The sequence below is a fragment of the Acanthaster planci genome, linkage group LG20, assembly GCF_054643075.1.
Source record: "Acanthaster planci isolate LZ-2023a linkage group LG20, COTS_SCS, whole genome shotgun sequence".
NCBI lineage: Eukaryota > Metazoa > Echinodermata > Asteroidea > Valvatida > Acanthasteridae > Acanthaster > Acanthaster planci.
Genome location: NC_141796.1, coordinates 8,567,715 through 8,580,789, shown reverse-complemented (window position 1 = coordinate 8,580,789; position 13,075 = coordinate 8,567,715). Strand labels below are relative to the sequence as shown.

At 42.4% G+C, this 13,075-nt stretch overlaps 1 protein-coding gene across 1 annotated transcript; it reads right to left on the bottom strand.

The window, feature by feature from the left end:
• Positions 1 to 2,403: 2,403 nt before the first annotated feature.
• LOC110975034 (adhesion G protein-coupled receptor G7-like) lies at positions 2,404 to 12,982 on the bottom strand. Its single transcript, XM_087130783.1, has 18 exons — positions 12,403 to 12,982; positions 11,458 to 11,745; positions 10,156 to 10,386; positions 9,396 to 9,665; positions 8,606 to 8,965; positions 8,039 to 8,314; positions 7,251 to 7,352; positions 6,689 to 6,816; positions 6,324 to 6,470; positions 5,678 to 6,056; positions 5,310 to 5,500; positions 4,950 to 5,123; positions 4,446 to 4,558; positions 4,146 to 4,245; positions 3,774 to 3,933; positions 3,523 to 3,589; positions 2,902 to 3,172; positions 2,404 to 2,624 (listed from the first exon to the last, which is right to left on the bottom strand). Exons 1-18 carry the CDS (start codon positions 12,482 to 12,484, stop codon positions 2,448 to 2,450), a joined length of 3,516 nt encoding a protein of 1,171 aa, XP_086986909.1. The 5' UTR covers positions 12,485 to 12,982; the 3' UTR covers positions 2,404 to 2,447.
• Positions 12,983 to 13,075: the final 93 nt, after the last annotated feature.

The window sequence follows — 13,075 nt, the reverse complement described above, 5'->3', positions numbered from 1 at the left end:
TTGCATATGAACGACATGATCTTGCATAATGTATGCGTAATTTCCATCAAAGAGGTCAGACTTGTAGACTCGTTCATTATAATACAGGTATAAACGACGTAAAAACAATTCTGGCACTGCAATTGGCTGCTACCACTTTTGGTAGATGAACGGTTCATTCGCTGTGTACAAACGGTTGGCAGATGAGTGAAGTCGGGATTTCTGAAGTGAACTAATAGTAATAAGTGGACACAAGAGGGCGCGAAGCAAGTAACTGCGCGCGGTCTCGATCACAGACATAAATAAATTGCGTCCCCTCTTGGTCCAGGTCGATGCTCAAAGACTCTCAAGAGTATTCGCTGCATTATGATGAGAAGTGCAAGCCGCGTACACTACTATGTTTTAGAGTATAGAGCACAGAGGATGATACTGTTGATTATGAAGGCTGTCCATCAAGTTGAATGATCCAGTCAAGTTGTTTCTCCAAGCAACCGTACTAACAAAAGATTAAGTCCGAGTTGATTTCTCGCATGAGTAACTACATATATCATGCCCTGTTTGCGAACCTTCATGAGGTGATTGTCATCCAGACGTTAATTAATCATCTTGAAATCAGGTATAAACAGCGCGAGAAGTATGATTGCAAAACTTGATTCCAACTCCGGCTGCCGGGTTATATTTTCCCAGTTAGTAAAAGTACTGGTGGACTATTTCTTGAGTTTCCATTGGTTTATTTATGGTTCATAATCATGACTGTCGCAAGCGATTAAATAATTAACCACAATTTAAAAGACTACAAAATCAAACTCAAATCGGAACAACCTGGCAAGCAAACCCCAACTTGGAACAGGGTGTAGCTGTGAAGAAAAACATACAAATTCTAACCGTCATATTCCACAACGTCATTTTTTAAATAACACATTACATATGAAAATTTATACACTAAATATCACCACTTGAGTCATTAATTATGAAGCAAGAAAAAGCAACATACCTCAGCTAAACATCCACCCAGCGCTGGTCATTCCCCATGCTATGGCGGGGCAACCTCCAACTATATATCCCCATGCCACGCCCAAAAGACTACATGTGCAGGGCAGGGACATGTCAGACCAAACAAGCTGGTGCAGTGAGCAGAGGCCAAGGAAGAAATGACAATAATCATTGCCTACCAGAACCTTTCATACCTAAGTCTAGGCTTCAATGCACGCACCAGAATATAAGAATGCAGTGTACGCCAAAGGGGGACCATACCTCCTGCATAATGAACTAAAGCCCGTGGAGTGACCCAACCTGAATCCAGATTACAAACAATACCCTTTCATTCCAAGCCAAAAACCAAATCAACTGGTTACAAAAGAAGGAGTGATTATTAATCCTACCCTATTTTAGGCTGCGTTCCGATCCGGCAGATAAATGAGAAAGAAAACGTGCACCACCAAAACAGGCAGGTTAACCTCTTATCTTGTTTAAAGCCACTCTAAGCTACTGAACATACAAAATAAGCAAACCAAAGAAATAACAAGGCAAAATAACCAGACATTTAGACGCTAACAAGTCATTGAAAATAGTATCCGATAATTTGCAAGTAATACAAAACCCAGCGATATAGACATAACAGTGTACGATTACCTCCATTTGAAAAGTTAATTAGCTATATATAAAAATACTTTTCAACATAATATGTCATTTCAAAACAAATAATTTTCCTCGAATCCTAGTCAACGCCGTAAGCTTTATATCAACCATAGTTTTAACAGCATTATTGCCTTATCGTGATGTGGTAATTAATCACACGCGATTTTCAGTGTATAACAGACCATTGTATTTACACACTTAACACAAGCCAATCAACTCGTAAAATTCACATTGACAAGTTAAAACAAGTTGAAAAGTTAACACAGGTTAAACACAAAGCCCCAACAGTGATTGTTTTATTTCGACGACATCAAAATAAAAATAGATCTACATGTATTTATGCGACAGCTATATGAATCGACTCTCCTCTATGGGCAAAGAAAAAGGGAAATATACAAACAGTTCGAACGTCGCACAAAGCATAAATCACTAATTACATCCAGTAAAAATTATCACAAGAAAGAAATCTATAGTCAGAGGCAAAAAAATTGATTGTTTTATTCTGTGCAGCACAGCCTCGCTGTCGATTATACTTATTGCTTTAATTCTACTATAATACCGTTACCATAGTGACAAATTTCTCCTTCGTTTTTAAGATTTAATCCCACCTCGGTTATCAGATTCCCTGTCTTCACCCATAATAAATTCAAAATATTTGAACGCATAAAAGTATGATATAACCATGGGTCTACTCTAGTTTTTGTGAACTATTCACGAAACTATTGTGTACGGAGTTATAATCTCTTCCTACATCTTCGCTTTTTATCTGTAACTGATACAGTGTACCCATGATGCATGCACGCCAAGTGGTTGTTTTGACAGTGTCTGTCCTACACCTTGGACACTGACGGTGAAGCAGCGGACTGAGATACCCCCGGTAGATGGTAACGCTGCTCCCGACCAGGACGAGCCGGCGCATTACAGCAACAAAGACGCCTGATGTACGGTGCTACGGTGGTACGAACCTCATCGCGTCGAATGCAAAACATGATGCACACGACCACGCCCTGCAACATGAAGACAAAAAACGAAATTCTCCTTTCTTATGTAGGCCTATTTGCACCACGAACACCTGACTGTTCCCCCCAATTGTTTCTCCAGAATGAAACGAAACCTACTTTAAAAGCTCTTTGTTTTTGTTTATCTCAAACAACAAATCAAAGAGACAAAAATCTTTTGCAAATTTCAGTCCTTTTTGTGCACATAAACTCCTTAAAAAGTCTGTACGCAATACCTATACAATTCGTCCCAACATTAATGAAAACACCCACACGATAAACTCACTTGCAAGGAGTTGGCAAGGCAGAAGATGAGTTGGAAGACGAATGTTGCCTTATTAATCGCCAGGAACCCGAACGCCCAAGTCAAGCCCACGAGGACTGAGATACCCACGGCATTCTGCAGGCGTTTAGAGATCTGTTGGGAGCGAGAAACTTCTCTGACCTTCAGGAGACTGCGCATGACCAAGATGAAGGTGATGATGTTGTGGGCGAGGATGACAGCGACGGGCGCCAGGAGAGCAATGTACAGGACAAGATCAGGTTTCAGGAAGCAGCTGGCGAGGCAAGGAAAACAAGCGAGTTGAGACATTTTAAGACCACCGTCAACCTTAGCAGGTTGGCTGAAAGATAAAAATGATTATCCTTGTTTTCAAGTCGTTATTAAAATCAATGTTGCCAATTGTTTTGCGAATAGACAACTATAAGGTCTGTAACAGGTACAGCATAAAGTTGCACTCTTTAGTTTTTTATTAAATCAAGAGTTGAGTGATGATTTGGTGTTCCGATACATTTAGTCTTTCAACCTTTTGAGTTGAACTTTGTTGACATTTTTAGACCGAGAAATACTAGCAGAAATTATGAAAGTTTATTTGCAAAAGTATTTCCCTAAATGTTTTACGCTTACTAGAGTTCATTGTCGTAGTGATGAACCGCTGTAGCCAAAGTAACCGTGAGAACTAGCAACGGAAATCCTGAAATCAAATGACAAAAAGTCACCAGTGCGTTATCAGATATTTAAAATTCTGCCGTGCTTCCTGAATCGTGAATTGCATTACTACCGGTGAAGCAGCAAGTTAATTAGCGTAAAATGTGCATGACGCGAATGAAAACTCAGAAATGTGAATGCAAAATACCAGTTGCTTGCAAAAAACGTACCCCATGCAATCAGGCAGGCCTTGATCATGTAGCGAGGTGTATCTTCGGGAAACACCCTCACTGTGTGCACGTACACGTTCCTGGCTTCAACAGCCATCCACATCATTGTAGACAGAGTTAAGTAGTGGAGTAAAGCAGAAACGAACACACAAGCACCACCCTTTGTGTAAATATAAAAAAATTTAAGCAATGTTTCTTTCCATATCATAGCTACATGAAACATTAAAATGATATTAAAAAACAGTCTTTTAAGCCAATCACGAAAGATTAATTTCTGCAATAGCCAAACTGAAGTAGGGAAGAATCTGGTCGAAGATTTATAACTTTTATTTGAAACTGTCTTTTTATGGCATTTTCTCAAGAAGGGCTCACCTTTGCATTGTCGACGCCGGCAAGGAACACAATGTACAACATCAGTAAGGAGAAACAGAAGTGAATGAAGATCTGTCGAGATTTGCCAGTTCGTAGTTTTCTGAGAAACAAAGAATTCAACTAAACTTACTTGGATACTGCACATGTTGAATAATGGGATCGCGCTGCTGGACGTCCCTTCCTAGATATGTTATGCCAGACTGTTCATTTCACTTAAGGTTACAGTCTACAATGGTTAATTTCGCTATAGAAACAAAATAGCTTAATTTTGGCGTGGTTCCTGTACGTGACTTGTCTTACCTGATGGACAGATATATTATTAACGTGGTGACCAGAGCTGCAATCGACAAGGCACAGCCGACCTGGCTGATGATATCAAGAGCTCTGTTCATAATCTGCTGACCTTTGACATCCTGAAAGAGAAACACAACACAACCAAATGCACACCAAGCTATCGAAAGCAAGAGGGAAGATACGACGTAAATGGCACGGCATAAGTCCTCAAAATTGCTTGATGTTCTGTTCTGCGACTGACAGAACAAAAAGTGCTTTTAACGCCGTCCTTCATAAAGTGCGTGTAGGTCTATATATACCTTTTAACAATGCCTACATCTTAATACCTTGAAATCCCATATCCGCTTTTGACATGATCGCTAAAGCTGTTAAAAGAATGAGGCAAAATAAGCGATCCTTGATTGTTTCTTCATTGTGCTGAATTTCCTACGCAAAAATAGAAACGACAGATTACAAGGTGAGTTTAACGGCGTGTTGAAGACCCAGAAACTTTGTTCCTCGAGCACATACCATAAGGATTGCAAAGTTTGTGGCGTGGTTGCATTCACAAGACACTACTTCGCTGGACAACCCCGAACGTGTACACCCAACCGTGGACCAATCACCGATTCCATCCTCAAGATCGAAATCCCAGAAGACGCACTGGGTAGTGGTCACGCCTGCAACAAATTCTTCGTCAGGTGCCTGCGGTTGTGAAAAAACACGGGTCGCTTCAATGTTGTTGCAAGACAGAAAATGGATTTTGAGTATGTGAGTGGGAATTTTGTAAACTTTAACTAGAAATCTGGTCAGATGATTTGATAATTGCGGCACCAGGTAATCTGCAATAACCTCTAGCCCTAATGGGTTTTCTTCACTTTTCACTCTCACCTTAAACGTGACAACAAGTGGTTCTGTAAGGTTGACAAGTTTAACATTTTCTACCGTCAACGAGACGACAGGCCCTGCAACTTTGCGAGTAGAGTTTGTCTCCTCCTGATGCCTTCTGATGGAAGACGAGTGGAACAGTGTGTCATCAGCGTAGATTAAGAAACTCACTTGAAGCAAAGTCGAGTTGTTGGCTTTGAATCAGTAAAGACAATGTTCACTATAAGCCATCAGCTACGAGAACGCTCCTTTTTGAAATAAATATATCTAAAGTATTCTCAAACCATTGTAAAGAAGAAGTTTCTGATTGGGTTTTATTTCAGGAAGCCAAGGAAAATACTAATTTCACGACTTTGCGTAAAGTTATTTACCCTCGATTGTTGGCAACGAGTCCAAAATGCCTCTGGGAAGTTGCACGGATGCCACCACATCAATATCAGCGGGGATATCATCACCAAACGTCTGCACGGCAGTGCCAACGAGCGACCCTTTCTCCGTTGTCCCTGGTCCAGGCTTTCGTACAGACGCAAAGCTGAACCCGTCGCGATTCTCCTCTGGATCAAGACTTACTGCTTCGACGTGGACGGTCTCCTGTCGTATGCTGACCCGACCTTCCTCCTGGAGAGTCAAGGCAACCTGTTTCTCAACGGACCGAACGATTTCCGATGAGGATCTACGAGAATCTGGAGTATCGGCTTCTACCCCTGCCCTGATGACATTGTTGACAGCTTCAAGTACCAGCTCTGTCACCTTGACGGATGTTAACCACAAAAACGACTTATCAATATCACTTTTTTTTTTCTGAAAAATACAAGCCAATTTGACCACACTCGCCAATTTACACTAATTCTACTTCTTAAATAATGGAAAGTTTTGATCACTTTCAAAGACGGTTCTGAGCTTCTGAACCAACACTTCTTCAAAGAGACTGAAATTCATGTGGTTTTCACCAAAAACTGCATCCTCGTAAAACAAATTTTCACAGGCGTTGATAAGTGACACAAATGTCTATCCTACCTCTGAATCGCCCGATTGTGCCTGGATGATATTCATCAAAATGCCCGAAACCACCTCTACATCTTGCGCATCCCCTGATGTAGACTCTGAAGTCTCATTGGCCAGGAACCCGGCCACTTCAACTGCGTTTCCTGTACTAACTTCAACCTGCAAGTGAATGGAGAATATGGGAGATCGCTCCAGGGACTATGAATTTTGCGTGAAAATTGTAGTAGATTAAAAGCATAAAATGTGAATTCAAAGATAAATACAATAACTGAAAACATAGGTATTGCTTTTAAACTAGTGCATAAAAAAGAAAGACCTTGTAGGCAGTGCAAACAACAACATAGACGACCATTTAAGTTAGCAGGACAGACCGGTACCTTTACAACATCCTCAATGGTGACATCAGTCCTTTCTTTGCCGCAGCTTCGGTGTTCAGGTTCCTCCCACTGGAAATACACAGGAGGTTGTACGACTGAACAGTTCCTGACAGCAAGAGGTTCCCCAGCTACAAGCAATTCAGGAGGAAATTTAATTGAACCAATTGGCTAGTTATGTTACAGCACGTCAGTGCTCGGGGGATATTGTAAGTTACTGTCCTCGCTCACTGTAACGCCAATCCCTCGCTCCAATAATGACGTTCAGTAGGAGGAAATTGTTTCATCTTGTTGGGATGGCATCTTTAACCTCGACCACGAACCCTTAGTTCTGATAAAAATGCCAACCTCTAATTTTTAAAAGCAACCCATTATAAATAACAGTTAAGGAAGGGCGATTGGCGCAAGTACGGACGTGAAAATAATTTAATAACGTAGTAATTATAAGTTAATTACATAGTAGGCCTGCTACCTTATTGTTGTCAGGAATAAGTGGGAAATTCTCAGCGATTAATGTCTTCACTATAAACTTTAACGATCTTTGATGTTTCCCAAACATTCCTACCATTCGTTGTCATCAGGAGGCATCTTTGAATAGACTCCACCACTGACCCTGCTGACGTCACAGGCCACGTGAGACCATCAACAGTTTCCGAGGCACACTGACCTGCATTCGAAGCACAAAAGCAAAATGAGCTCCCGAGATATCGTCTTTTGAAAACACGGTAAAGTTTTCAAAATACGCAAGAACAGAATTTGTGATAACTTCATGGCTATATTGGAAATTAGACTTGAGAAGTTTTATCATTTGTAATGAAACCACTTGCTTATAATAAAGTGTTTTCATTTTTTTTCCAAAGGAGACAATCTTATTTGAAATGTAGCAATGACCAAAGGAAGGGTTTCTGGCTTCAAACATGAACATTTCCTTGGACAAGAGCATTCAAGTGACTTTTTTATCGAGAACATTTATTACGCACTAACAAAGCGTTCTAGGATTGCGTCGATTAAGTTTCTCACAGGCAGCCGTCACGAAGAATTCACACTCAAAAACCAGTTCAAACCTTCTAGACGACAACCTGAAGCTAACAGCGGCAGTTCCAATTGGAAACAAAGCACCGGAACTGACATTTGACGTGAAATTTACTGGTCCAACCCAACCAGTAAGGACTGGTTCTAACCAGTGGACGTTGGCACTTGTGGAACCAGGATCAGCCGAGACTCTGATGTTGGTTGGACAGACAACAGCTGCAACTATGGATTAGCAATGGAGCACGGCTTGCCTAATGAGCACCATATAAAAGCAAACGGTTATCAAAACCGGAAATGTTCAACAAAGCTTGTTAAGCACACCTACGACTGTGACAGAAAACTGGCAAACGTTCTCGTTTCCGGACCTGTCCCTTCCTTTATACATCACCACCGTAACCCCGGCGGAGAAAAAGCCGGATCCAGCTCGGGAACATTGGTGATGTGATGAACCACGACAAGAATATGTTACATCTACGTCAGCATCTGAGCTATCAAGGAATGTTGGAGGAATCCAGCTGTATGACACCCGAGCAGTCGACGAGGAGACGGGTATAGTAACATCCTCGGGACAGTTGGAGATCTCTGGAGGTTCCTTGTCTGAAGTAGGATCAAGGAATACTACGAATCTCAGGATATCGACACTCCCTGTTTATGTTGCATTACTGTGATTCGTAATTCTTCAAAATTATTACATTCAAGTCCCTCAAATTTAATGTATTTATGTTTAATATTCAGCCCACAAATCTAAGAGAACTTTCTATTGTCTATAACTATTGTTGAGAAATTGTATCATTAACTGACAAGTTGAAAACCGTTAGATTTGTTTGCGGGCGTGGTTTAGACAACTAGTGCATTCTGACATTTATGAGTAAGATTGTTCCCCTGTACCTGTCTCACGCGTCTCACTGCCTACAGGCGTCGAAGAGCTTGAATTTGCTATTGCCGACTTCTCATAGGTCGTCGACGGATCGGTCGTCGATGGATCGGTCGTCGATGGATCGGTCGTCGATGGATCGGTCGTCGACGGATGGGTCGTCGACGGATGGGTCGTCAACGGATCGGTCGTCGACGGATCGGTCGTCGACGGATCGGTCGTCGACGGATCGGTCGTCGATGGATCGGTCGTCGACGGATCGGTCGTCGACGGATCGGTCGTCGACGGATCGGTCGTCGACTGATAGTTCAGTGTGCTTTGAGCAACCGTTGTAGTGGTCAGCATTGTCGTAAACTCGACCATCGTAGTTGGAACTGTAAATTTGGAAAATGTAATGTTTCGCCGTGAAGGTTCAGCAATTTTAAACGGTGTTGTTTTCTCTACAGTGCATGTTAGCCCTCGGATTTTTTTGAAAAGGCTTGTTACGTTGCTATGCAAGTAAACGTTTTAATATTTCCAAGTCGTGAACCTTTTGGGAGCGTACATTTCTCTCATTACACCCTGTTTATGTTGCATTACTGTGATTCGTAATTCTTCAAAATTATTACATTCAAGTCCCTCAAATTTAATGTATTTATGTTTAATATTCAGCCCACAAATCTAAGAGAACTTTCTATTGTCTATAACTATTGTTGAGAAATTGTATCATCAACTGACAAGTTGAAAACCGTTAGATTTGTTTGCGGGCGTGGTTTAGACAACTAGTGCATTCTGACATTTATGAGTAAGATTGTTCCCCTGTACCTGTCTCACGCGTCTCACTGCCTACAGGCGTCGAAGAGCTTGAATTTGCTATTGTCGACTTCTCATAGGTCGTCGACGGATCGATCGTCGACGGATCGGTCGTCGACGGATCGGTCGTCGACGGATCGGTCGTCGATGGAACGGTCGTCGACGGATGGGTCGTCGACGGATCGGTCGTCGACGGATGGGTCGTCGACTGATAGTTCAGTGTGCTTTGAGCAACCGTTGTAGTGGTCAGCATTGTCGTAAACTCGACCATCGTAGTCGGAACTGTAAATTTGGAAAATGTAATGTTTCGCCGTGAAGGTTCAGCAATTTTAAACGGTGTTGTTTTCTCTACAGTGCATGTGAGCCCTCGGATTTTTTTAAAAGGCTTGTTACGTTGCTATACAAGTAAACTTTTTAATATTTCCAAGTCGTGAACCTTTTGGGAGCGTACATTTCTCTCTATGTCTTGTAGTGGAAACCTTTGCTTAAGAAGTGGAAGAGCGAGGCTCACACGAATGTTTTCGTAAAAAGTGATTTTTTGGCAATTTTTTGCTTAAGTTTTGAGAAACGTGAAGTTTATGATCCAAGGCCAAATTTATCTTCCTATGTGGTTGCACCTTAGGCAGACGCTTGAGGAAAGTCATTATTTCAGTTTTGAAATTTGTTGTTACTTGAAATTATTGAAACCTAACCAAACCTTCCTTCTTAGGTACTGCACAGGTGGACAGAACTTTCGAAGGAAGTTGGAAATTGATAGAAGAGGAACAACTACCTTCGCAGGTGGGTACCGAATCACTCCTCCATGTTTCGCCGTTGTTGCCATTGTACAAACATTCAATGGACGAGGCGCCATGAAGAGTATATCCAGGATCACAGGAGAAATCCACAAGAATCCGGAAGAATATCAATTTATTGAAATAGCAAATCAGTGGAGGCAGATTGGTAATGGTGCAATCTCCGTTCTCGGGTGGTCCGATGTCATTGGTACAGACACCTGGTGATTCTGCGGATCGATATGAAGTAGTCAACGATTTTTAATTGATGACGTTTAAATGTACTGTATGAAACGTGGGCGTATTTACCTAAGGTTATTACTACGTTCTGGGTACCACTTCAGTTCAGAGACGGTGTATCTCAGACACACTGTGGATACACACAACCTAAACAGTGGTTTGACTACGGAGGCAGACCCCCCCCTCAGCGGATGCCCATTGAGTATAGCTATGCAGCTACAGCAAATTTTTGTGGTACCCCCTTAAAAGTGTGCATCCCATAGTGCCCCTGGACATGTAGCCCTAGTACGCCACGGAACCTAAGCCAACCCAACAGTAGCGTATCTTGTGCATTTTTGAGTTAGGCTTTTGATTTTTGTCTATTGCAACATCATATTGAATAAACCTGAATCCAGAGTTCCTTTTGAATTCCCTCATACCACAAAAAGCTCGATACGCCACTGCAACCAAATCGAGTCCAATCCAACCCAACCCGAACCAACCCAACCCGACTCACCTTGACTCAACGATTAGGTCACTGCATGGAGAACGAAAAGTGGCCGTCTGAAAAGCAGATTTTACGTCTCTGTAACGTGCAATTTCGACTACCTGAAAATCAGAATACTTTTTTGCATCTTTCCATAGTTCTGCATTTTACTTTTCCCCTGTACCCTGGCTTTAAAAGTGGTGGTCATCTGCTTTTTGCCCATCGAAAAAGCGGAAACGAGGATCAAACTGTTTGTTCCATTTTGCTGTTTTTTGGGATACCAGAAAAGTAGATTTTACTGAGGCGCCCAGCAACAAACCTACAGATTCACAACCCCGTACATGGCCCATGGAAGGCAGAAAGCTGATAACCGCTTTTCGGCCGCCTGTATAAAATCTGCTTTTCTGGTATAAATCGACGCGCGCGCCGATCAGGGACGAAAGACTTTTGGGGCCCTAACCCAGAAATCATATATTTATTGGCCAGCGTGTTTTGTTGGATTCAACAAGTTATACCAAGTTGAAATCTGAGCCTGAGGGTGACAAATCGACACATAAATATACCGACAGAATCTACGGACTGGTTTTTGTCTTACTTTTGTACACGGACAGGCACCAAGAGTCTCCACAAATCTGGCAGCTGTTTCCCATACGCTTATCTTGACACTCGAAATCGGCTCGTTCATAGTGTTTGTCACAGTCCTCCTTATTCCCACAGAAGCATTCAGATTTATGTTTGAGTCCAGCATATATGTACTTCATTTGCTGGGATTCCAAACAGCGTCTAACGCAATACTCCACAAACTCTTCTGCATCGATTTTTAGACTGGGCCGATAAAGTGCACGATCCGAAGAGTCCTCGAAGCATCCCACATAAACAGGCTCTGTAAAGAAAAACAGTCATAAGTACCCAAGACAATTCAGCTCTGTCTATTGGCCTCAAGCTTGACCAAGACAGGGCGCTATTTTCTGAGCAACGGCAGCTGTAGTAACTGCGCATCGCTGGTTCACAACGACTATGAAATGCAGTCGCATTGCTACCAACAAAATGAACACTCCCGACCAACGCTGCTCTTATTAAACCGACGAAGGGGTGCTTCTGCTAGCGGCGGATTGATCGAGAGCATCAACGACACACTAGCCGTAAATGATATTCATTTAGCATAAGCAGCACATGCTGGCTCATTATATTGTTATAAAAAGTGGAGAAAACCTAATGAGGGTGATATCATGCACCTCACCAGTACCAATATACCTTGCATCCTCAAAAATAACTGTAATCCTGGCCAAATAGGCCCCGCACCCCAAGGCCCCCTCTCGGTGATAGGTCTGCAATGTACAGCCTGTTAGTGCGCTCCAGGTCCGATGGGAGCCTGCAAATCGTGAAGCGTCCACCTTTGTGACGAAGTCACTTACGAACCGAATAAGAAACCCATGAGGACTTCACATTTGAATAAACTAGACCACGTGCCAATTTGGCTACTTCTGCAATGGACGTACTCGAATTTTCTCCATGTCTAACCTGCAGTACGCCTACTCACCATTATCCAGCCCAGAGATTGCAAACACGAGTTGAAAGTTCAACGCCGATAACAACAGACTCAGTAGAGCCATTGCAAACATCGTTCCTCTGCTGCAAATACTTTTGTTTCCTGAGGAATGAGCTTTTGGTCGGATGGGGGTGTCAAGTTCCTTGTCAGTCAGCTCTATGGGCAGTGGTTTCGATGTTCAGAATCTCTCCTGGGGTGAATCGACGACTCAGGTTTTTTAATGCTGAAACATTGCCAACAATAAGTGCTTGGTGACATTCGGTTAATCCACTCTTCCCACTCTTAAGTCAATTTTGATTCAATATTGATAAACCGGGAGGGGACTAGAGCAGACTTACTTTACCGAGGCTCAGAGGGCAATGATGACATAAACATTTACTCGCAACGCTTTGTCAGCACTTTACGGGAGCTGCCTGAAGAGAAGACATCCAGGCTACAGGCTCCATCCCTCTGCACTTAGTTCATGTCTAGATTTAGTAAATTCTGTACTGGCATCCTAAGTTTCCAACACTGGCGAATGCAGCGCTTTCTGTAGATCTGAGCTCCATCCGCACCCTGTACGCATTTTATACCTGCGGGTAGAGAGTCGATATAACCACCTGTGTAACCGATCAATCTGCGTTCTGTCCCAGGATCCTTGCCAAAAATAACACGGAAATACGTT

Excerpts from the sequence above, each read along its gene's own strand:
- LOC110975034 (XM_087130783.1), bottom strand. The coding sequence starts at position 12,484 with ATGTTTGCAATGGCTCTACTGAGTCTGTTGTTATCGGCGTTGAACTTT. Across the intron at positions 6,471-6,688 it reads CCATTGAGGATGTTGTAAAG|GTTGAAGTTAGTACAGGAAA; the intron begins GTACCGGTCTGT and ends ATTCACTTGCAG. Across the intron at positions 5,124-5,309 it reads CACTTGTTGTCACGTTTAAG|GCACCTGACGAAGAATTTGT; the intron begins GTGAGAGTGAAA and ends TCACAACCGCAG.